The sequence below is a fragment of the Camponotus vicinus genome, unplaced genomic scaffold (assembly GCF_025532165.1).
Source record: "Camponotus vicinus isolate PSW18456_S1 unplaced genomic scaffold, iyCamVici1.0 SCAF_4, whole genome shotgun sequence".
NCBI lineage: Eukaryota > Metazoa > Arthropoda > Insecta > Hymenoptera > Formicidae > Camponotus > Camponotus vicinus.
The window spans coordinates 23,657,668-23,683,584 of record NW_028141976.1 but is presented as its reverse complement, the minus strand read 5'-3'; the positions used below and the strand labels follow the sequence as shown (position 1 = coordinate 23,683,584).

Genomic DNA, 25,917 nt, shown 5'->3' with positions numbered 1-25,917 from the left:
ACGTCACATGTCACATGTCCCGCGATAACCGACGTACTCGTTATTATATCCGCGTTGGTACGAAATCGACGGGCATCACCGCGCGGCGATCTCAGAGATCTATCCAAATACCGTAACGAGACGACGGGATGCGCTAACGACCACGGTGCGAAATTAATGATGCTCGTCTGAACTATCGAATAACAGTACTTAGGCTCTCATTACCCGAAGTGTACCATTACTGGCGCGGTAGGTTAACGAAGGGCGCCACAGATTATCTATCTTCCGTTATGTTAGCATCACGTTGTTGTTACATGCCCTTGTTGCGCACATATTAGCATTATTCCTCTGGAAATGCGTAAACAGTCTCTTATTTCTCTGTTACACGAGATCGTGAGCGTTTGCGTCCGATACACATCTGGACGTGTAGTCGCATCTCGAGCAAAATATCTACATAATAGCTAACATATACATATATATATATGTGCGGGTGTAAATGTGGGGGTGTATGCATATATATAATTCCATTTTATATAATAAATTCGTAAATCAGCAAGTCGCGTTGGAAATTAACTGCTAGTTTCGCTAAATTTTTCACCACCAGCCGACGCGCGACGTCGAGCCGCTGTCAAAGCCGGAACAATTTTTCTCGTTCCGACGCGAGGAACTCGTATATTCCGAGTGCGACCGCGATAAAATTTAAAATATACGACACTACTGCGCGCCGCCGCTGCGAAGTGGCTTTAAATTTCCGTTATGCGCCTATCCAGGTATTTCGAGTTATGGACTCCTTTCTGATCCGCCTTATGCCCATCATTTTTAACTCGCCTTCATCATCCCTTCCGGACGGAGAGTGCAATGCTCTTTTAATATATATGCGTCTATGTGTAAGCACATAATGTTACGCGCGATAGCTATAGTGCACGCGATACAATGATGTATCGATCTCACGTAAATTGTAAACGTTTGAAACATTTATTGAGAGTTTGGTTCATTTATCATACAAGATAAATTAGAATTTTGGATCTGATATCGTTACACAGAGAATTGTCCGTTTTGTTAATATTAAAAAAAAAATTATTCTCGCGTATAAGCAATTTGAAATGTTAGCCATTTGACGATATATAACGGCGGGAGGGTAGAAAAGTATTTAATTTTTCCAATATTCAGTGAGTATCAATTTAGTTTAATAGCATATTGAATAAGCGATAGCTTTACTTTCGATTGAAAGTATAAGCGCACATATCTGGCTAAATATAAATCAGAGCAATCCTATGACGAATCCAGAGGTTCGATCTGCAATTAAACTCGTATCGGCAAAACTCGTTAATATGCGCTTTATCGCTGATATTAAATCGGGTAATTTCTATCGTTCGAATATAATGTCTTTTGATTATCATTTTGTTCCGTTTAATATTTAAAATAGAATGTGTGCGTGTGTGTGTGTTCACACACATGAGACTTTAGAAAATTATTTCTATAATTTTATGATAGCATAATTTCGTCCATGTGTGTGTGCATAACAATGTGTGTGTGTGTGTGTGTGTGTTGTGTTTGCGTTATTATCATACTAATACTTTAAATATATTTTTTATCAAAATTACTAACAAATCTTGAAATTATTAATAAATTTTAATAATGAATATTTGCTAATTTTTCAGTATTTTACGATAAAATTGGTGATCTCTCTTGTGAGAGATCACCAATCTTCTCTCTTGTGAGAGAAAAGAATTTTAAATATTGTAAAATAGAATACATTCAATAACAAATTGGAGAAAAAATTTAAATTGTTCAATTAAATAACGATATTTGGAAAATCAAATAAAAGTAACACGATATGTACGTATATATCGTGTATATATATATACATATACATATGTGTGTGTGTGTGTGTGTGTGTGTGTGATTATTATTGTTTTATTATTATTAGTACAAGAAATCCAGACTTCCTTGAGAAAATTAATAAATGATCGTTCTGAACACTCTGTATATGTGAATGCTTGTGCATTTGAGTGTCATGCGCAATGTCGTCTGAATTGATTTAGTGTCGAATTTGTTACTATCGCAGACAGACACATCACTGATTGGACAACATTTCTAATTAATCCCGGAATAAACAAAATGCTTCGTCGTTTCGCAAATATGCGTTAGCCCTAATTAACGATCAAAGTTAGACGCGACAATTCGCACATGAGAGAAATCGAAGCCGACTGACAATGACTTGTGGGTGATCAATAGATGTAATATATAAAAATGTTTAACATTGTTAAAGACAACACTATACACACACACACACATACATATATATATATATATATATATATATATATATATTTAATATTAATTATTTAATTGATTTTTCTCGATAATTCCGAAAATTTTCATTAAATCTGCATAGTTGATAGTTTCATGACTTGGGCTACCTGTATCCAATTTAGTTTAGCGATTATTAAATATTGTAGTTATTTACATTAATAACGGATACATTAATGCGGAAACATCAATAATAACACTCTCGATTGCAATGAGGGCGAATAGGGAAAAGGGGAAAAGGGGAGGGTCACGGGAATCAGTTTCGCACAAGCAGATCGGACAAACCGCGACTCGCTTTGTTCGCGATTTATCGATGGGTCGAGTACAAATGGGGTCGTTCCTATCGCGCCATTCTGCGCGCGATGTAGTGCGACAGCACGTTCAAAAGCGTCATTTCGATTTCACACCGTCGATTTCGACTGGCGAAACGATCGCTAGACCGTGCTCGCGTTACAATGTGCCCAGTTCACTGTTTACCGACGTTCGTATAAGAGCGGATAGATAGGGTTTGTGAAGGGCTGGGGAAACTCGTCAACTTGGTTTTGTTCGGCTAACGAATTTGAAAAACGACGCGAGTTGTCAGTGGAAAAAAATCTAGCGTCCTGCCCGATCAGAAACCAAAAATCCTTTCTCCGTGTCGCAATGCCCAGCCAGTATCAAGTGTTTCCCGAATTTTTCCGTTCTAACGTTTTCTGTAAATACGAATTTTCTGTAAATACGAATATGATTACATTTCTCTTGCAACGATCGAATAATGTTTTGCAAGGGGAATTCAGCGAATTAGATTCCCGACAATACGCTCGAGTGCTCGTTGCTGGATGTCACTGTAATTCGTGCACGACAGAAACAACGTGATAATCCGCGAGCGGTAATCAGCAACAAGGTTGTAAATAGTGAAAAGGGGATCTCCCTCTCTTCCCCTCCCCCCCTCTCTCTCTCTCTGTGGCACGTGTTTCTCTTTAATGGCACCGATATACATACATATGTATATACGTCGGTAAAGGATGAGAACGGAGGGAAGAAGAGGAACCACATAGTGCATTATGCGCCCTTATTGTACCCTTGGCTCTCTCCCTTCCACTGTGCCTTACAAATAATCCTCGCAACAGCGTAACCCCATTAATAATCGCTATAAATATTCATCCGGCTGGTGATTTACGGGTTGACCGCGGATATATGATAAAAAAGTGTTCTTCCCGAGAAATTTTAATGCCGCCTCCTGCGGCGACCATTACGGCTGATCCGCGCTCTTTTCTGCTTTAGTCGATATATTTTACTTTCGCGGGGGCAAAAATTAAAAGGGGTAGAGCGTACTTACTCCCCAAGTACGACCGATATATATATGTATATATATATATATATATATGTATATGTATAAAAGCGTATACATGTATATACGAGGGTGCGTTCCTTTTAATAACGGCGTCTGCGACGTAATAAGGCATTTTAGGCACCTGAAACAGTATTTTCGGCTGTAATATTCTTCGCGAGCCAATTTCGTCTTGGGCTTACGTTGCTAAAAGATCCTCTTAAATCTTAATTATAAGCCACGATAATACTGCTGGGTTTTTTAATACGGCCAACGTCCTCAGGTTATAAAGTAAGCCCACGATATATCATGAAGAATTTGCCCTAAAATTTATCGTGAAAATGGTTATTAGGTTGGAATAAATTTATTTGTGTGATGCTCGCACACATACACACATTTACAGCCGTTGTGTAAAATTTGTTATCTGCGAAATATATTCCTGCTGTAATTAATATCTCTCATATAGAGAAATTAATACCGATTTTACGAGATTTTAATAATTGATATTCTTTAAAATAGTAATTGAAAATACAAAGAAATATATATATATTTTGACGTTTAAATTTTAAGCTCTTAATACAATTTAAACGAAATTATCATTTTTGGTCGAGACACAGAGTTAGCTTCATTATCTAATTTAATGACGCTTTTAATATCAAACGCTCGCAACGTCGTCACTGCGCGAACGAGCACTATTTGTATGACTAAATTGGTTGGGCGTTGCTAAAAGGAATGTCGAGAGAAGCAAGATGCTCGTTCGTACAATCCACCCTCCACGATGAGAGAGAAGAGGGAAATTCTCCGGTGGGGTTGGGCGCTCACAGAAGTTGAGTTTTCTGTTATTACCGTCGTGCATCTATGAAATTGCACGTTACCCTCAAGGAAACTTCGCACGAAGATTGAGGCATTCATAAAGATATTAATAATTGACTTGCGCAGCGCGCTCCGACATGGCTGAAGGCATATCTTAGCCCCTTAGCTCGACAAATATTCGCCGATACAATTATCTTTTGTCTATCTAAAGGTCTTCCCCTTCGTAATACATTTTCTTTGCCTTTAAAGATTCATACAAGATATATCTTGGAATTATAATTAATTAAGCGAACCGCTTTAAGCATACAATGTTTCCAGCTATGTCTTTTCTACGTGAGGAGAATTGAAAGAGGAGAGGAAAAAAAAAGGAAAAACCATTTTATATATCGCCCAACCAATATTAATTTCCCGGCAAAGTGCGCGAGCTACATTCTGCACGCAGTTAAATCCGACAGCGAACATTAATTACGGTCGAGCTAAAAAGCCCTTAATCCGGCATCGCGCGAACGGCCGAGGCGATAGGGTAGGAGAAACGAGGACATTCGGGCTAAAACTCTTCGCCCCGCGAAGCGGAAGCGCCGTCGTCTCTCGAATCTCGTTTAATATAGCGATCGCGTCCATATACGCGGTATACCTATGTACGAAGGGGTGCACATACGAGAGATGCACACGCCCGGATACACGTGCGTACACGGACGAGCGCGCACGACCAATCGCTTTAGAGACGGTCGGCCGACGATAACGAGGCCGCAGCGGCAAAGGAAACGGAACATCGCGGGATATGCGTGCGGAATTTTTCATGCAATCCTATAAATGGAGACCGGAGAGCGCGGCGCACCGCGGCCATCCTACCGGCTCCATATCACCTCGGTGGAGTCCGGGCTCGCGCAGTTCTGCCCAGGGTTCTGATCGCGACCAGCGTGACCCAGCGCCGGCTGGGTATGGTATACGGCGGGTACGCTCCTCTCGTGCATTGGTTGCACGTCCCATTGCGCAAATGCGCCATTTGGATTCCCACCGACGAACGCGCGCGCAAGAGAGTTGTATTTTATGGACGGTTATACTCTCCGTATATACTGGGTGCGTCGGTATTACCGGTGATACAAAATTCCGAGATAGAGATTGTATAAGACAAGTTAACCATCAGTTTTCCCTAGACAAAAATTACGAATATTTGTATTAATTGTAATTAACAATCACAGTCAGACGCGACGATTCCTTGACCTGAGGAAAATTAAAATCGACAAACGATAATCGAACTTTTAATCAATAAATGTATAATCTGTAAAAATATTCATTATCGGATAAATGTATTAAATTATGATTAAGTGTTAATTTGCAAATTTTCTTCCACAAGTTTTGCATGTGGTTGACATAATGTAATATAATTTTGTCAAAGCTAAATATCTTGATAAATTTCGAATTTAATTTGTGATTAAACAAGATTGAATTAAGATTTTTCGCGTATTTATGCGATTTAATCTGATAATTATTAAAGTCTCTTTATCGAAGCAATCATCATTTCTCTTTGACCTGTCCTTTAATATTTATGTCTAGTTTTGGGACACTCTGTATACATGCATGCTTCTCTCGAAGTCCATTTGGATAGAGGTGTCTGGAAGTGCTTGGTCTCTTCGACATCTCGTATATTTAATTGGTTATCGCCCTTCGGCCACCGGAGGATTGCGCACGAGATTTCGGTCGTGTCGACTCAAAGAGCCTCTTCTCTTTTGAAGAAACAAGTTGCGGAAGCAATGTTGTGTGAGTATCGCCTGCGGTCGATGTACATCTGATATTATTCCAACGACAATTTGCTCTTCGCATTTATGATACATATGAATCTCATCGCAGCGAGCATGAAACGAAATGCCAAATTACAGTTGATCACGTTTTGTCAGCCGTCAGAATTTTTCGTCACTCCTTGCGTTTACGCTCGCTATTCTTTGTGGACCGCGTAGTTAGTCACTCATTGTCCTGTCCTCGGGTCTCTCGCTAAAAAGTTATAGTTACTCGTCGCGACGACAGCGTATATATACGGCGTCGAGGTGAAAAGGTTATCGTCACCATAAAATCGAGGTAACTCGATTCCGTGATTCGTGTCACGATGCAGCTCGCTGCATTCGACTGCGTCCATGCTATAATTACTTGAATTCAGTGCTCTCGTAGAGGGTGTCGCTTGAATCCCGAGCTTTATTGGCTTGTCCTTTAATCAATGCGACCGAACCCTCGCAATAGACTCTGCGGGTACAGCGATGCGCGACGACAGCGAAGACAGCGATAGCAACTTCCGATTGCAAGGGTTGTCGGTTGTCGACAATGCGCATGGCACCTGACTGTCGATTGAAATTATGGGGCTGCAGCGAGGTTGGTAATCACCATAAGCGCAACCGTCTGCGGGAATTAGCAAGTCTATTAGTACAAGCGCCGAGACGTACCATCGCTAAGTGACAATTGCTTCCGTAATGTTTGCGAGAGTGGCATGTTGCGACATTGAGAGAAAACGTTTGCTTTATTTATTTATTTAAGTCTCTCTTATTAACTATACTTGCTGATTAACACAACTAACAAAACTCTAAATTTCACTTAATAAGAAAGATTAATTCAAAGGATTATTTTTATTTGATAAAAATATTTTTCCATGAATGGGAATCGATCTGTCAACGGAATCATCGAGCAAGTTTTGTTGAACAAGTCTATGCGAAAAACTGGCCGAATTTTCAAACCCGCGAATAAAACGTCTTCTTTGTGTTAACTCAAGATCGATTACGATGGCGATAGCGTCGTAAAAAGAAATTTATCAAAGTATATCGTGATCAATAAAAACGATGGTAAGTAACATCTCGAGGATGTGCGGATAGTATGTCACTACCTGAGGTCTTTAATTAAAAGAACACTCGTGGCATAGTTTCATCTTAAATTTTGCAATGCAGCTTTTCTAATTAGGAAAGTGTATGTGATACTTTTCTAATTAAAAAAGTTTTGCGTCGCAAAACAGGTCGGTGCTCTTGTGCCGTAGACTCTTTCACATCGAAGAGCAAGCGTGTGCGTGTTTGTATGTAAATGCAATCCAAGATAAATGTATTTTTCGGAATTAATGACATTCATAAGGAGAGATTTTTAGCAACTAAATTGTTGCGAAATCAGATATGTAATTTTCATCCAAGTTTCGATCGCGACCATTTTCTTTGTTAAACGCGGCCAATGGCAATAGCGGAGGAATCGGGTGTAAGTTAGTTGGCATTCCTCTTCAGCGATACTTAGTGAACAGGATATTTACGGCAACATCGTCAGAGTGATCCGAAGAGGGTCCGGAGTACAAGGGAAAAAGAGAAAAACGAGCCAAAGTGGCATTTCGAAAGTTTCTCATTCTTGAAGTCGAAGTTTGCCTTTGAGGATGTAATGAAGCGGGAGCGGGCGGGCGCGTCGAGGGAGTCTCCTCACCTGTCAAGTGCAACCTGTTATCGAGTTACTTAAAGCGGCTCCCGGCCTGGTAAACGTACCGCGATAAGCTCCGCGCAGTTACGTCAAAGTGAGGTATGGAGCTTGAGAAGCGCGAAGTTTCGCGTATATACTTACTTCGTCTGCGTTCTCAGGTGCATGCCGATACGCGAGGATCGGAGAAGAAACCTTCCGTTTACTTCAGGCGCCGATTTTCCCTTCATTCACCCGCGCGTCCTTCCATTGCAACTCTCGACGCGGAAACTTCTCCGAGATCTTAATTAAATCTGCGTTGCAAAAGGATACTTTCGACGTGCTAGACGTACACAGCGGCTAATGTCTATTAAATAACGGTTAGAGAATATAATCCTCCGCTAATTGCAGAATCATCTTATGAATTTGTATTCTGAATACATCAGAGATTTTGCTAAATATCGCAAATAAAGCAATGTTTCTCTCTCATATGACATTTTAGACGTCTCGCATATTGATAGTGCGACGTAGTAGTACGTTGTGTAATCGCGATAATTACGCAATGTCGTTTTTCAAGAGTGTACGTTTCGATGGGAATGGCAGTGCCTATCAGACTCAAAGAGACAGACAGACAGACGGGGTTGCGCCCGGAGATTGTCAGCTAAATGAAGCAGGGATGCGCGGGAATGACAGCGAGCCGGCGGCGGAGAATAGTTTGCAAAGTTAGGAGGCAGTTAGATAGCTATGGCGTGACGACATTAATAACACCTTATTAGCCCTAGGCGCAGCCGCACACCGTCTGAAGATAAATGAGATCGCGGTCGACTTGCCACCAGGCACAGCTCGCAGTCCTATCGAGGGCAAAACCGTGGATTCCATTGTGACGGTCGCGAGGATCAGATTTCTGTTTTTCAAGCGCGTGGATTTTCAAGCGACGTAAATTTCTTTTTTTATGAAAAGCATCATATACTCTCTAAATTTCTTAGAGTGAAGCTTGCACTCGAAAAATTGAGTGACTGGTCAAATCACTCTAGTTAGAGTGATTTTTCACTCCTATGAGTGAAAAATCACTCTAACTAGAGTGATTTGACCAGTCACTCAATTTTTCGAGTGCAAGCTTCACTCTAAGAAATTTAGAGAGTAGGATACGAGGGTGTGTCATAATAAGCTATAACTTCGAGAACACGTACATATTATTCTAAATTAATATTCACCGATCGATTCCCGTTAATTATGTCACAGGTAATTTACGCGCCAGGCACAATCTAATGAAAAATTAATTATTATTTCATAGCCTACGTAATTGTGTCACTTATGTATATTTGCACTGAATTTATATTGGATGAGACATTTTATTTCGATGCCTTTATTATTTGATTGATTGTTTGCATATTGTTATTGTCATACACATGTACGGATGCATTATTATATTCGGATGTTTCGATCAAATTCGCTGGATGAGGCTCGTCACATATGTTTTATGAATAGAATATAGCTCGTCAGGCTTCCATCTAATTAATGACAACAAATTAAGCAAATAAATGATGTAATTAACGTTACGTTGGTTGCACCGGTATACTACGTGCTATACTTGTACCTTAATTAATCAGGCTGGTTTGCGCTGATCACACATCTATGAATGTATCTCCATCAGTGTAACTGTTTACATTTCATGTCTATAGACACTGATTGTTGATTGCAGAATGCAGAAACTGTGTTACGATAGTTTCTATAGCTCGTCAATTCATGAACGAAGCCGTGCGCGTTCAAAGAAACAATAAACTTTTATAATTAAACAGCATAGCTTCGTAATTAAAAACAGAACTTTCGTAATTAAATATGCGTATCGCACTAGCGTGAACTGAATTGCAAAAGGTTGCTTTGCGAAGCAGATTCCGCATGCGCTTTTTATCTCGATTTAACATTCTCGCGATCCCAAGCTTTCCTAACATTCCGAAGGTAAAATCATAATGCATAATTTCATAATTCGTCGGCTAAATAAATAAAATGGCCGGGTAATTTACATTTCTCATTTTATTTATGTAATCACAGTTAAAGTTTAATATGGAATATTTTGCAGTTACGAACGCCGGCGTGTTAGTCGCGACCGATATATCCGGCTTGAAAAGGTACTGAACAGCGCCCCGTGCGAACGGACAGAATCAAATAACGGAACGCGGTTTGTTTGCAAGCCACCCCCGCGAATGGCCGGCAGAAACATACAAACCATTCCCCCGAATACGAATACGAGCAATTCTCCCCCTCGCGCGCGTTCGCTCCAACCGACTACGACCCTGCAGCGCCTATCTTTCTCTCACTTAAATGTACACTCTCTCTTTCCTTTTCTCGCGTTTTCCGCCCTCGCAATCTGAAGGTCAGCAGGACACGGCAATCAGCACGAGCCGCGACAGAAACGCACCCCGCATACAGATTTCTACGGTTTTATTTAGGGCTTCTAGTTAGAAGGCGCGCGCAAACAACAGTTACCGGCGCGCCCGTCGTGGAAACTCATTTTAAGGTCGGCGGGTGTGTCGCGGAACTAATTCGGTTCTTGAGTGATTTTGCAAACTGGGGAAGGAGGCTAATTAAAGGTTTTCCCTATGTGCGTGGCGAGTCATTTGGATCGAGGGGACTTTCGTCCTGGTTGCGGATTCTCGAAAATGAGTTGGTTAAATGAAAGCAAAACGCAATATTTGTCCCCTTATACTCGGTTTCACGGTTTGATACAAATTCGAGATTTCGTATATCTTGATGCGATGTTTACGGAACATTTATTATAATTTTCTCAAATATTAACATTTCATACGTTCATTCAAAAAAGAGTTTACTTGAAGAGAAAAACTTTTAGATGAAACATTAATATCAGGACTCGCGCTTAGATGTGTTAGCTAGAATAAGCGTGTAATCGTACCGTTACGTTTATCAAGAATGAAAGAGCAATGCTCTTTTTACTTTTAAGAACCATGAAGAGGATACTCGCCGAGAACCGAGCAATGTTAATCATAAAGCGACAATTTTAATGAGTCGACTCTTCGCTTAATTATGTCTCGCGTAACGCGAATGCGAGTACGAGAGATGGATAACGAGATCGCTGTCCTTGATACATCCGGTGATCCCGTCGCACGTGTTCCCAGTATCAAAGCCGGCATTTTTCGCGTAAAAAAAGGCTACTCGTGTCGCTACCGAGCCGCGAAACGACCAAACTGCGCAAAAGAGTCGCCGGAGTACAAGCGAAAGCGCGTATCTGCGCGTTATTCGGCCTTAAAAAGTGCGTGCACATTGGAATGCGGTGACATATGCACGTCGGACGTGTTTGCCGCAACAGTGACTGTCCCGCGCTCGCATTGCCTGATTGCGAGCGACTTAATGAAGACTGGCGGGGCGCGTTCCAATTTGCACGTATGACGCTCGTTTCGCTGCTGTGCGACGAGAGGATTGCGTATGTGACGAATGTCGTCGCTGCTTGGCTAATATCGCGGATGCGAAAAATATTAAATTCCTATCTCTCATTTCCGTCGTCGCATTCTTCCAGCGAGACTCGAAAATAGATGATGCATAAAGCGCGTTTCTTCAGATAATCTGAATGTTTGAGAGACATCGCAAAAACGTCCAAAAATCCTCTAATTGTGTTATTTTTTTACAGGTATATATATATATATATTTATTTTCTTTTTTATATTAGAAATAAATGTATATATGATACTTTAAAAAATAATATTAAAAATTAAAAATTTATCTACGAATAAAAATTTTGATCGATTATCGATCGATTACTAATCGATTATTTATTTCTTTATTTATTGATTCATCTGAATCTGCATTATATTGTCAGGTGATTTTCAATCTTTCAAATTAAAATATTACTTTATATAATATATAAAATATTACTTTATAACATGTTACTTTATTACACTTTAAAATGTTTGAGATGCTTAAATATAATTTTTCCGCTAAAATTAAAGTTACCTTTAAAATTTGTTTTTAATTATTTTTCAATTTTGTATCTTGTCCAATTTATGCTTCATATATACCGTATATTTATTACGTTGAATCATTCTGTAATTATATTACTTGTATTTTTCTTTTAGCACAATCAGTCACTTCGAAAAAATTTTATCTTAGAATACATGCATTGGCACCTCCTAATAGCTCTATGTATTCTTTGCCTATCTTTGTTTTCTGCAACCGTGCTTGTCTCCAGAGAAAAAATATTCACTTTTCTCTGCGAAGCAATTTCAGATCCAACATTGAAGAAACGGCTTATACGGATTCGAAAATGAAATGACGAGCCATTTAAAAGTTCTTCCAGGATGTCGGCGGCTATCTAAAAGCTAAGTGAAGGCATATGAAAAAAAAATATACCATTTTTTCAAAACGTCGTCGTCCTCTGTATCATAACGTAGAATTTACACTGCATTTGGAAAATCGGGATACTTTTTCGAATAATCTGTGACGAGTATAGTGCGAGGAGACTCCCGTCGTATCCTTTTTACTCGAGTTTAGCCGCTTTCTTTCCACAGAATTCGATTCTGTGGAATCGCTGAAAGCAAGGCGCATCCCGAGAAGCAAGCGACTGAAAAATCCGACTGTGGCGCATTATATTCGATTCGCTAGCGGATTCTAGCCGAGGATTCGCCGCACCGTAATAACCTGGTAAAGTGAAAAATTCCAGAATGCTACGCCGCCGAAGAAGATTCGTATGCACGGCATGGAGCAGCCAAGTTCTTGGAACTTTTAATTGACTCCTTTTCGAAACTTAACAGACGTGACTTTGATCGTCCTCCTCTCATCTCTGTGATCCCCTTAGAAACTTTCAGTTTCAACAGCGACGAGCGAATGTTTCCTGACATGACGTTCGACGTTCTTATTCGAGAAAGGATTGGCAGTTGAGGAAAATCTCAGGCAAATTCTCTCCATGTTGATATTCCGTATACCTTCGCCTCGCGGCTTATCTGCCCGACAGTCGTACAAGCTTGCGTTTAGCAATCACACAATCGACGTTGCGAGCAATATTATTCCCGATGCAATCTCTGATCGCAATATCTCGAAAATTACTTGGTCTATTTTCTGTCCTTGTGTTATATCCAGAGTTCCTCTTCGATTGCTCGATATCGAATGATAGTTCTCGTCATATCGGTTTTTTTTCGATAGCTCGACGATTAAAAGCGATATTCCGTGGAAATAGAAAATATATTTTTTTGTTACAATATTTTTAATGAAATCTGATCCCTATCGTGAAGATAGATTTTACTTAATCATTATCATAGTCCATGTGAAAACTCCCAAAAGCAACACGATATATTATTTCGCAGCAAATTCTAAAGAAAATATTAATCGAGATAAAATTAAGATATGTTCTAGAGTAATTCTGTTTTCCTGCATTCATTACTTAATCATTGCAATCTCAACGTCAATATATTATTTAACGCAGCGAATATTTGAGATTCAATATTTCTATTATATGCCGCTTGCAATCCGACTCGATTGAATTTTTCACAGCAACGCGATGAACATATTTCTACCATCTTCCTATGTCGCTGTTGCTTTAAATGCTTCAAGATCGATGTGCAGACGCCCGTGAAAGCTCCTTTTATTTACTTGTCCTACAAAGGTTCTCGTTGCAACGTGTATCACTTTGTTAAAATTCCGATAACGTTGCACGTGTGAGAATAATGAAAAGGAAAAAGAGGTTGGTGTGACATGAATAAAAGGACTGTAAGAAAAAAGAATCTGCGAAAACGCGCTGAATAAAAAGACAACTGGAAATTAAATAATAGAAAGCGCAAATTTTTATATAAAATTAGTTTATATCCGTATCTACTTTGATTGCTGTACAAAAAGAAATTAACCCGCGAAAATTGTATAACAAATAATCAATATTTTTCACATTAATACAGTTTGTTTTATTCTTAAATACTATACATATATTCCTAATCGTGAAAATTGTAACATTGTAAAAATAAATCACACGTGGTCTACGATTTCAATCTGTAACAATTTTAATAAATCGCGATTAAAAGGAATTTCTGCAATAATCATCGAAAGAGCTATACAGACCGAAGAAAAGTCACAGAGAGAAGAACAGAGAGAGAAAGACAGATTCGAATAGCAAAGATATCTTCCTCTCATGGCTTCACATTATTACTTGGACGTACTTTAGCGACTAGGAACGCACACTAGGAATACGACAATGTAATGGCAGGAGAAGCTAGCGAAATATATGAGCGACTCGTGCATGATCTGGCCGCACTCGCGCTTGCATGCTAAAAGCATATACTATGAAGCGGAGCCGCGCGCTCGTGCCGCAAGCCCGTAAGGGCGTTTCGCTTTTACGGGAAAGTCGGGCGCGTATCCGCATGCCTTAACCCGTATGCGAGCGAGAATCGCGTTAGCAAGCCGCTTACAGCGTTGCATCTGCGAGGCAAAGCACAAGGCGGTTCCGAGCCGACAATAAATATAGGTTCACCGAGCGGCTCTCCGAGCAGTTCGGCATATTGAATTTTGCTCGTAGCAACATACGTTCGCGGTTTCGCGGCGGCATCGATACACACGCGCGGCAGTAAATTTGATCGGACCAATGATGAGTTATCGGGATACGCCGGGATATCGCGCTTCCTCTCATCCCCCTCTCGTATTTGCGTAATTAAATCTGCGTACGGCGCGCCAGAAATATTGTAAGTTGATCGTTAAAATATATATTAATTTGCCTCGTTGCGTCACGCATCATTTTCTCGATTTCGCGGCGACCGATAATGACAAACGATTCGCGCAAAATCTCGTTTAATTTCTCCGGCGGAATTCTCTTACCGATTAGCGTTCCACTCCTCGACGATAGGACACGTCTTATTGCGCAACAATGTAACTAGAATGGCGAAGATCCATGAAAACGATAAGAGACTCCGCGCGTGTAATGATCGCAAGAACGTTAAGCCGTTGAGAAAGAAAAAAATACGACATGCTAACGCCGTCATAGCAGCGATAATGCTCGCTTAAAAACGATTACGCCGACGACTTGGCATACGAGAACGTGTACGCCACTGGTCGGACGCGTAAAAAAATGCTCGAGTTAAATATGTGATATTAAATTTCGCATACATGTGTGTCATAAAAAACTGGACCGCGGTCTTTGGATATATAAAGAATTTTTTAATAAAATTTTGAAAAGCTAATTAAATGTGAAAAAAATGTTAAATTTAAATTATTTGCTTGTAGCAGGAGAGTTTCTGCGTCCAGTTGGCTAAATAATTAAATTGAAATTTGAACTGATTAATTCAATAGCAAAATAAATATCCATGATAAATTGCAAAGCAAAAAAAAGGATTTTATTTGCGTCCTTCGACAAACCAGTTACATTGTTACATTATAAACGATAAATTTAACCTTTGGTGCATTTAGATTAATATTTTCCATGACGTTTGTCGCTGTACGGCCATGAATCGAGTGACGGGAGTGCAACCGCCAGTTTCCGACAATATTGTCATCGAAATGAGTTTCGATCGTGGGAGGGAGAATATGCATTTTAACGACTTTTGATATTGAATCTACGTCCAAAGCAATAAATATTATTTCGCTTGTTCATTACTCGGCAATATTTTGCGTGAATAAATGATTAACGTACATGGGAAATTCAATTCTTCTCCAATTTACATTTAATACCGATTCGCTTTGAAATTGCAATTGGAATATGCCATTTGCCGTTGCGTCCATCTTGACTTAATTCCCGTTTTCATTAGGAGAGTCGCGCGTATTAATCTCGCTGATAGTGGCGCAGCCGGTGGATCGAGTTATACCGCGCTCGGTTATATTCCCGGCGAAACAATTCGCTTATCAGTAGACGGCAAACCGGGGGTGGCGGGGTTTGATAGACGTCGTCGGTGCCGGTCCGCGCCGCGTCACGACGAATCTATTCGGTTGTTACAGCTGTCGAAACTATGAAATTCAATGCGGCAAATTTGCATGCTAATCCGCGCGGCGTAAACCCGGCATCCGTGTACTTTGCGCTCGGATGTGTCTAAGTTGTAATTCAATAAAGACAGGAGAGCGCCGCCGGTTGTAACGCTGTGACTCGGTTAACTCGCGCTGCTAACGACTTTAACAACGCACACACGATCAATCTCCGGCGCGGGCGCGGGTGCAGGAGCGGGTACGCACGTGTGAGTGTGCGTGTGCACCCTTCGTGCGTGACGAAAATTTTCAGCTAGTAATGTTAGGCACTTGGAAACTATGCTGGAAATTGTTCTACTGCCACAGCGCGCTGCCGCTCGGATAAGCGCAGATCTCTCCTCGTCTAATGGCCTCGAAGAACAACGCGCATTTTCAGCGCTATAAATTGCGAACGTAACGATCCATGATGTTGGCGCGATTAGTTATACGCGGAAATTATTGTTGTAATTTGTAAAATCTAGTTCGACGAGGAACAGTTTGATAAACCTCTGCGAATGAATCCTTGGGCGGAATTGAGGAAAATTAAACATTAAAATAAAAATTGGATAAATAAATGAATAAATATAAATTTGTGTATGAAGCTTTCTCTATGCAAATTTTCATTTAAACGTATAAATCCACACGTGTAAAGCGCGATATAGTAAAATTCATAAGCAAAGTTGCCGGTTTACACACACTCTCGTACGGCCTCGAAACGCTTGATCGATAGTCTCGTCGACGCGTCCAAGTCGAATTTCCCACGCCGCGTATCGCGCGCCCGTCGGCGCTCTAAAAACAAGGTAACGATTGTGATGATTCATCTATCACGCTATGCTCGTATTATAACTTCTCTACGGCACGATAAAGCTCATTCCTCGCTAGTTCGCTTAGCATAGTCTCGCTATGGCATACCGACGGAATTCCATTTAATGTTAAACGCCTAGCGGAGGGAAAACATTGCCATGGCGCGCGCGGAGAAGCGAGATAGTCAAACTGAATTATGTCTTCCAGCAGCAGTAACAGAGGCTCCGCGAGCGATAAGCAATTGCAAGAATTATAATAGCACCTAATAAATAAATTTAGATAACGCGCGATACTTCGCCGCGCATACGCGGCCAATGGGTCCATCGGCTATCTTCGAGAAATGAATGTCTCGCGTATTTTTCCTTTCGCGAGCTCGGAAGTTAATAAATGAATTCTCGCGCGCCGCGATATTTCAGAGACGATATCGTCGCGCAACACGCGGCCAAAAAATAAGTAGTTTCTCGTAAATTAATTCCGCGCACGAAATATATTTCTGATATATGTGTGTGTGTGGGTGCAACATTTCTCACTTAGGAAAAAAAAATATTTCTTGAATAACAACTGATAATAGTTTCTAAATTACGCAAAGCACACTCTCTCCTTATTGCTATCTAAATGTGCACTGAACGAATAATGATTATAGTTTCCTCGCCCTCTCCCAACTTGAAGATATCAATAAAGAAACAGCAAAGATAAATTATTTTTCTATGTTTTGCAAAACTAGGAAATTTAATTTAAATGTTTAATTCTATTCTTCCAATTTTAACAGCTGGTTTTAGCACGCTCTGTTAACATTATTAACATTTTTGTAATTTTATTTCACATCTATAGCGCGAGGGATGAATTTTTCGTATTCTTATCATTCGGATAAAGCCCTCCGCAAAGACGATGTTTGTCCGCGCACGAGGATCAACCTGACGGGGGTATCAGCCCCGCGAAATTCACTTCGGTAAATTCGAGATAGGACGATAGTAAAACGGAAATGTCTTTGAAATAAAAGCCAGGGGATACGCGCTCGATGGCGGTTTACGAGTGAACACGAGCGCATTGTAGACGCGTCCTCGTCGTCCCGCCAACGTAATTTCCACAGGCTTTGATCTTCGATTTTTCCGACGAGAGAGTCACCGCGCGAGAATTGACTCTGCGTCTTTTGTGCACACATGCCACCTAGCACCGCGTGTAATTTCGATCGCGTGTTCGGTCCATTATGGGCAGTGTCGGCTGAGCGAGAGACGATGCTTCGCGAAATGGAAAAGATCCATTGAAGCCAACTCTTACGATCAAGAAGGAGCGATGCCTTTTGTCTGCTCGCGATTTTATTATTTCGTTCGCAACGAAAACTCTTCGAATGCTTTCTTCATGTATTTGGCTCTCTGAAGTTATGTTTCATTATTTTATAAGACAGCACACATACAACAACAAAATACAACTATTAAAATATTTGACTTAAATTCAAATTTCAATTTTGCCTAAGAATAACGAACGCTCGAGGTACACAAGAAATGTATATACAATATAAATATATATAATACAAATGTATAGAATAAAAATTGTTTGTCGAGAAAGCCGTTCATCGGTCATGCTGTTGATCCGAAACAGTTACAGTTCAACACTCGTTTGAGAAAGTAAAAATTTGTTATACTATTAAATATTAGATACGTATATCAAAGACAATAGTGTAAAATTGGCATTTCTATTACTTAGAAGTTAATTACAACTATATTTGTTACATATATCTTCGAGAAACTTGGTGATCAAGAGCGCAATAAAATTATAACAAAAGAATAAGATACGCGCGAATGTGAAAATATACAGGTAAAATATAATAGAAAGCAAAATTTTTAATTACTTTAACTAAAACGTATGATAATATGGAAATCTGGTTATAAAATATTTCTTTGTTTTAAAAGCTTTTACAACTAAAAAATAAAACTAAATATTATATTTTTTTATTTGGTATTTCATAATAATGCTGCGAAACAAATTTTACTATAATATAAAAGCAATTTTTTTGCAAAAAATGTATTTAGTCTTTTCGTAAGGTATCTTTTTAAAATGCGATTATAGTTTTTCATGTTACTTTGCATTAATCAAAAGTAAAAAAATAATACATAATTAAAATATATATACATATATAGGACAACAAATGTAACATATAAAATTGAATAAAAAATGTATTATTTTTTCACATAAAAGTACTGGACTTTAATTAAAGAAAAATTTCATTTTTATATAAAAATTATTAAATATTATACTCAAATATAATATATTAAACATGTGTGTGTGTGTGTGTGTATTTATATACATTTATATACATATTTAATATATTATATTTGAGTATAATTTTATAATAATAAGTATATATAATTTTATGATAATAAATAAATTTCTTAATGTATATAAAATATTCTTTTATAAAATTAATTAATTTATCTAATTTTTGTAAGGAGGAATGTATTATTAAGTGCATATTTGTTTGCAGAATTGATAGTGTCACAGAATATCATAGACGAATTGATAATGTCACAAAATATAAATGAACCAACAGAAAATGATGAAAGTATAGAAAATATAGAAGATATAAACATAAAAGAGCGTATCATTTGCCATTGTCGAACAAAATTAAATTTTAAAAATTTCGACTATACATGGAATATTACTGACTTTTCAGTAACATGTAGAGCTATGAATAGTTTACCGATTTGTAAAACTAGAGACCAGCCTTTTATTATTACTGCATCTTTTAATGAGCAAACTAATACATTGCGTTTTGGTAGTTTGTTTGAGTCAGGACTTGAGAATGGAATTAAGGTTAACTATTATTGTTATATACAAACTACTGAAGAAATAGGAATGCCTTTAAACAAGAAAAACGTTTATTTAAAACATAACCAGATGATATATGAAATATCTTTAAGAAAGCTTTACGAGCAGAAATCAACATATTTACCTAATGACACGCTTACAGTATGTTTTCAATTCGAAATAATCGAAAGTTTATCGTACCACTATGTAAATCAGACTATACTAGAAATGGAAGAACCTACGTATATAGATATGTTTTTATATAATGGTTTTAGATAGAAAATCAAATTCATTCGTCACCTTTGTAATAGACGAAAAACAACTTTATATAAATAAAGAGTTACTATGTTTAAATAGTGATGCTTTTAAAGCTATGTTTAATAGTGAAATGAAAGAAAGTAATACCGATATAGTAGAAATAAACGACATAAAGTACGATGTTTTTAAATATTTAATATCCTATATGGAAACTGGTAATTTAGCTAAACTAAAAATGAATGCAGATATTAACTATACAGAAACGTTATATGATCTGATTGCAGCAGCTGATAAGTATAACATAAAAGATCTCAAATTTTTATGTGAAAATCTTTTAATAAAAAATACCTCCAAAGACAATGTTATAGGACATTTAAATATTGCGCATTTAAATAATGCATCATTTCTAGAGCAATATGCCATAAAATTTATCAAATTATACGAAAACATTGTTGCGGAAACATCAGATTTTAAAATTTTAATACAAAAATTTCCTGAGTTAGTAACTAAGATCATGAAAGTTAAATTGGATAGCAAGATATATGTATATGAATAAATAAATAATCTGAATTTATTAGCAATTAGATTATTTTTAATAAAAAAATAAGTTAAAAACATCTTAAAAATATTAAATCTATCAAATTTATATATAAATATTAATTTTACTAAAAACAGATTTAATTTATAAGAATTAGTTAAGAATTCTGTTTTAGTTTAGAATAAATTTAATACATACACAGTTTCCTATACAATCAGATTATTTATTCAAATCATTTCGTTATCAATATATGTTATTTCTGGATATTTTATTATATTTTATCATTCTAGAAAAGAGATAATGTACAGGTATATTAAAACAGTCTTATTACAATAGCTTATATTATTAGCTTTTGGAGTATTTGTTTTTGCATTATAATCGGAAAGAGAAAAATATAACTTTCTTAATTAATAATATATAATATTTTTCAATATATTGATAGTAAAAAACATCTTTTGTAGTAAAAATGTTCAGTTTTGCGTGAAGAAAATACTGTAAAAATATAAAGAAATATTTGTTTTGCATTAGATCAGCGACTTCATCCCATTATTATTTAATAACAGATGATTTAACGAATGTTTATAAGCAAGTGTTATTTCTTTTCTAAAATTACAAATGTATATATATATAATATTATTATATATATATATATATATATATATATATATATATATATATATAATATTATAGCAGTCAATAATAATCAATTATATATATATAATATTATATCAGTCAATATAATCAATTATATATATAATAATATATGTAATATTAAATCAGATACATCCCTATATACTTTATTGTGATATTAATAATATATATGATTAGCATTTTACGTTCATTTTCAATTTTTTTTAACTCCTCTGTTCCTCAATTATAAATTCAAATCTAAAGTTAAGAAATAAGCTAAAAATTACTAAATAATAAATACGTACTATAAAAAAAGTATTTTATTAAATTTATAAGTACATCAAATATAAACTTTTCAAATTTCCTCTTTAATTTTTTGTTATTCTAAATTTTATTTACAACAACTAAATACAACTATTAAAATATTTGACTTAAATTCAAATTTCAATTTTGCCTAAGAATAACGAACGCTCGAGGTACACAACATAAGAAATGTATATACAATATAAATATATATAATACAAATGTATAGAATAAAAATTGTTTGTCGAGAAAGCCGTTCATCGGTCATGCTGTCGATCCGAAACAGTTAAAGTTCAACACTCGTTTGAGAAAGTAAAAATTTGTTAAACTATTAAATATTAGATACGTATATCAAAGATAATAGTGTAAAATTGGCATTTCTATTACTTAGAAGTTAATTACAACTATATTTGTTACATATATCTTCGAGAAACTTGGTGATCAAGAGCGCAATAAAATTATAACAAAAGAATAAGATACGCGCGAATGTGAAAATATACAGGTAAAATATAATAGAAAGCAAAATTTTTAATTACTTTAACTAAAACGTATGATAATATGGAAATCTGGTTATAAAATATATCTTTGTTTTAAAAGCTTTTACAACTAAAAAATAAAACTAAATATTATATTTTTTTATTTGGTATTTCATAATAATGCTGCGAAACAAATTTTACTATAATATAAAAGCTATTTTTTTGCAACAAATGTATTTAGTCTTTTCGTAAGGTATCTTTTTAAAATGCAATTATAGTTTTTCATGTTACTTTGCATTAATCAAAAGTAAACAAATAATACATAATTAAAATATATATACATATATAGGACAACAAATGTAACATATAAAATGGAATAAAAAATGTATTATTTTTTCACATAAAAGTACTGGACTTTAATTAAAGAAAAATTTCATTTTTATATAAAAATTATTAAATATTATACTCAAATATAATATATTAAACATGTGTGTGTGTGTGTGTGTGTTTGTGTGTGTGTATTTATATACATTTATATACATATTTAATATATTATATTTGAGTATAATTTTATAATAATAAGTATATATAATTTTATGATAATAAATAAATTTCTTAATGTATATAAAATATTCTTTTATAAAATTAATTAATTTATCTAATTTTTGTAAGGAAGAATGTATTATTAAGTGCATATTTGTTTGCAGAATTGATAGTGTCACAGAATATCATAGACGAATTGATAATGTCACAGAATATAAATGAACCAACAGAAAATGATGAAAGTGTAGAAAATATAGAAGATATAAACATAAAAGAGCATATCATTTGCCATTGTCGAACAAAATTAAATTTTAAAAATTTCGACTATACATGGAATATTACTGACTTTTCAGTAACATGTAGATCTATGAATAGTTTACCAATTTGTAAAATTAGAGACCAGCCTTTTATTATTACTGCATCTTTTAATGAGCAAACTAATACATTGCGTTTTCGTAGTTTGTTTGAGTCAGGACTTGAGAAAGGAATTAAGGTTAACTATTATATTTATATACAAACTACTGAAGGAATAGGAATGCCTTTAAACGAGAAAAACATTTATTTAAAACATAACCAGATGATATATGAAGTATCTTTTAGAGACCTTTACGAGCAGAAATCAACATACTTACCTAATGACACGCTTACGGTATGTTTTCAATTCGAAATAATCGAAAGTTTATCGTATAACTATGTAAAACAGACTATAGTAGAAATAGAAGAACCTATGTCTTTAGATACGTTTTTAATGGTTTTAAATAAAAAATCGAATTCACTCGTTACCTTTGTAATAAACGAAAAACAACTTTATATAAATAAAGAGTTACTATGTTCAAAAAGTGATGTTTTTGAAGCTATGTTTAATAGTGAAATGAAAGAAAGTAATACCGATATAGTAGAAATAAACGACATAAAGTACGATGTTTTTAAATATTTAATATCCTATATGGAAACTGGTAATTTAGCTAAACTAAAAATGAATGCAGATATTAACTATACAGAAACGTTATATGATCTCATTGCAGCAGCTGATAAGTATAACATAAAAGATCTCAAATTTTTATGTGAAAATCTTTTAATAAAAAATACATCCAAAGACAATGTTATACGACATTTAAATATTGCGCAATTAAATAATGCATCATTTCTAGAGCAATATACCATAAAATTTCTCAAATTATACGAAAACATTATTACAGAAACATCAGATTTTAGAAGTTTAATACAAAAATTTCCTCAGTTAGTAACTAAGATCATGAAAGTTAAATTGAATAGCAAGATATATGTATATGAATAAATAAATAATCTGAATTTATTAGCAATTAGATTATTTCTAATAAAAAAATAAGTTAAAAACATCTTAAAAATATTAAATCTATCAAATTTATATATAAATATTAATTTTACTAAAAAGAGATTTAATTTATAAGAATTAGTTAAAAATTCTGTTTTAGTTTAGAATAAATTTAATACATACACAGTTTCCTATACAATCAGATTATTTATTCAAATCATTTCGTTATCAATATATTTTATTTCTGGATATTTTATTATATTTTACCATTCTAGAAAAAAGATAATGTACAGGTATATTAAAACAGTCTTATTACAATAGCTTATATTATTAGCTTTTGGAGTATTTGTTTTTGCATTATAATCAGAAAGAGAAAAATATAACTTTCTTAATTAATGATATATAATATTTTTCAATGTATTGATAGTAAAAAACATCTTTTGTACTAAAAATTTTCAGTTTTGCGTGAAGGAAATACTGTAAAAATATAAAGAAATATTTGTTTTGTATTAGATCAGCGACTTCATCCCATTATTATTTAATAACAGATGATTTAACGAATGTTTATAAGCAAGTGTTATTTCTAATATATATATATATATATATATATATATATGTATATATATATAATATTATATGTATATTATATATATATAATTATATATATTATTATATTATATATATATATATATATATATATATATATATATATATATATTGTATGTAATATTAAATTAGATACATCCCTATATACTTTCTTGTGTTATTAATAATATATATGATTAGCATTTTACGTTCATTTTCAATTTTTTTAACTCCTCTGTTCCTCAATTATAAATTCGAATCTAAAGTTAAGAAATAAGCTAAAAATTACTAAATAATAAAAAAGTACTATAAAAAAAGTATTTTATAAAATTTATAAGTACATCATATATAAACTTTTCAAATTTCCTCTTTAATTTTTTGTTATTCTAAATTTTATTTACAACAACTAAATACAACTATTAAAATATTTGACTTAAATTCAAAATTCAATTTTGCCTAAGAATAACGAACGCTCGAGGTACACAACATAAGAAATGTATATACAATATAAATATATATAATACAAATGTATAGAATAAAAATTGTTTGTCGAGAAAGTCGTTCATCGGTCATCGGCTGTCGATCCGAAACAGTTACAGTTCAACACTCGTTTGAGAAAGTAAAAATTTGTTATACTATTTAATATTAGATACGTATATCAAAGACAATAATGTAAAGTTGGCATTTTTATTACTTAGAAGTTAATTACAACTATATTTAATACATATATCTTCGAGAAACTTGGTGATCAAGAGCGCAATAAAATTATAACGAAAGAATAAGATACGCGCGAATGTGAAAATATACAGGTAAAATATAATAGAAAGCAAAATTTTTAATTACTTTAACTAAAACGTATGATAATATGGAAATCTGGTTATAAAATATTTCTTTGTTTTAAAAGCTTTTTCAACTAAAAAATAAAACTAAATATTATATTTTTTTATTTGGTATTTCATATAATGCTGCGAAACAAATTTTACTATAATATAAAAGCTATTTTTTTGCAAAAAATGTATTTAGTCTTTTCGTAAGGTATCTTTTTAAAATGCGATTATAGTTTTTCATGTTACTTTGTATTAATCAAAAGTAAAAAAATAATACATAATTAAAATATATATACATATATAGGACAACAAATGTAACATATAAAATTGAATAAAAAATGTATTATTTTTTCACATAAAAGTACTGGACTTTAATTAAAGAAAAATTTTATTTTTATATAAAAATTATTAAATATTATACTCAAATATAATATATTAAATATGTGTGTGTGTGTGTGTGTGTGTGTATACACACACATATTTAATATATTATACATACATATTTAATATATATATACACATATTTAATATATTATATTTGAGTATAATTTTATAATAGCAATTTATAATAATAAATAATATGTAAATTATAATTTTATAATAATAAACATATATATATATATATATATATATATATATAATTTTATAATAATAAATAAATTTCTTCATGTATATAAAATATTTTTTTATAATAAAATTAATTAATTAATTAATGTAATTTTTGTAAGAGAGAATGTATTATTAAGTGCATATTTGTTTGCAGAATTGATAATGTCACTGAATATAAATGAACTGACAAAAAATGTAGAAGATATAAACATAACACAGCATATCATTTTTCATCATCGAACAAATTTAAATTTTAAAAAATTCGACTTTACATGGAATATTACTGACTTTTCAGTAACATGTAGATCTTTGAATAGTTTACCAATTTCTGAAACTGGAGACCGGCCTTTTATTATTACTGCAACTTTTAATAAGCAAATTACATTGTGTTTTGGTACTTTGTTTGAGTCAGAACTTGAGAAAGAAATTAAGGTTAACTATTATATTTATGTACAAACTACTGAAGGAATAGGAATGCCTTTAAACGAGAAAAACAT

The 25,917-nt window shown here is 34.6% G+C and overlaps 1 protein-coding gene across 1 annotated transcript; it reads left to right on the top strand.

Annotated features, from left to right (window-relative positions):
• Positions 1-21,407: 21,407 nt before the first annotated feature.
• Positions 21,408-23,922, top strand: LOC145970312 (TD and POZ domain-containing protein 3-like). Its single transcript, XM_083096932.1, has 2 exons — positions 21,408-21,588; positions 22,270-23,922. Exon 2 carries the CDS (start codon positions 22,308-22,310, stop codon positions 23,400-23,402), a length of 1,095 nt encoding a protein of 364 aa, XP_082953058.1. The 5' UTR covers positions 21,408-21,588; positions 22,270-22,307; the 3' UTR covers positions 23,403-23,922.
• Positions 23,923-25,917: the final 1,995 nt, after the last annotated feature.

Excerpts from the sequence above, each read along its gene's own strand:
- LOC145970312 (XM_083096932.1), top strand. The coding sequence starts at position 22,308 with ATGTCACAGAATATAAATGAACCAACAGAAAATGATGAAAGTGTAGAA.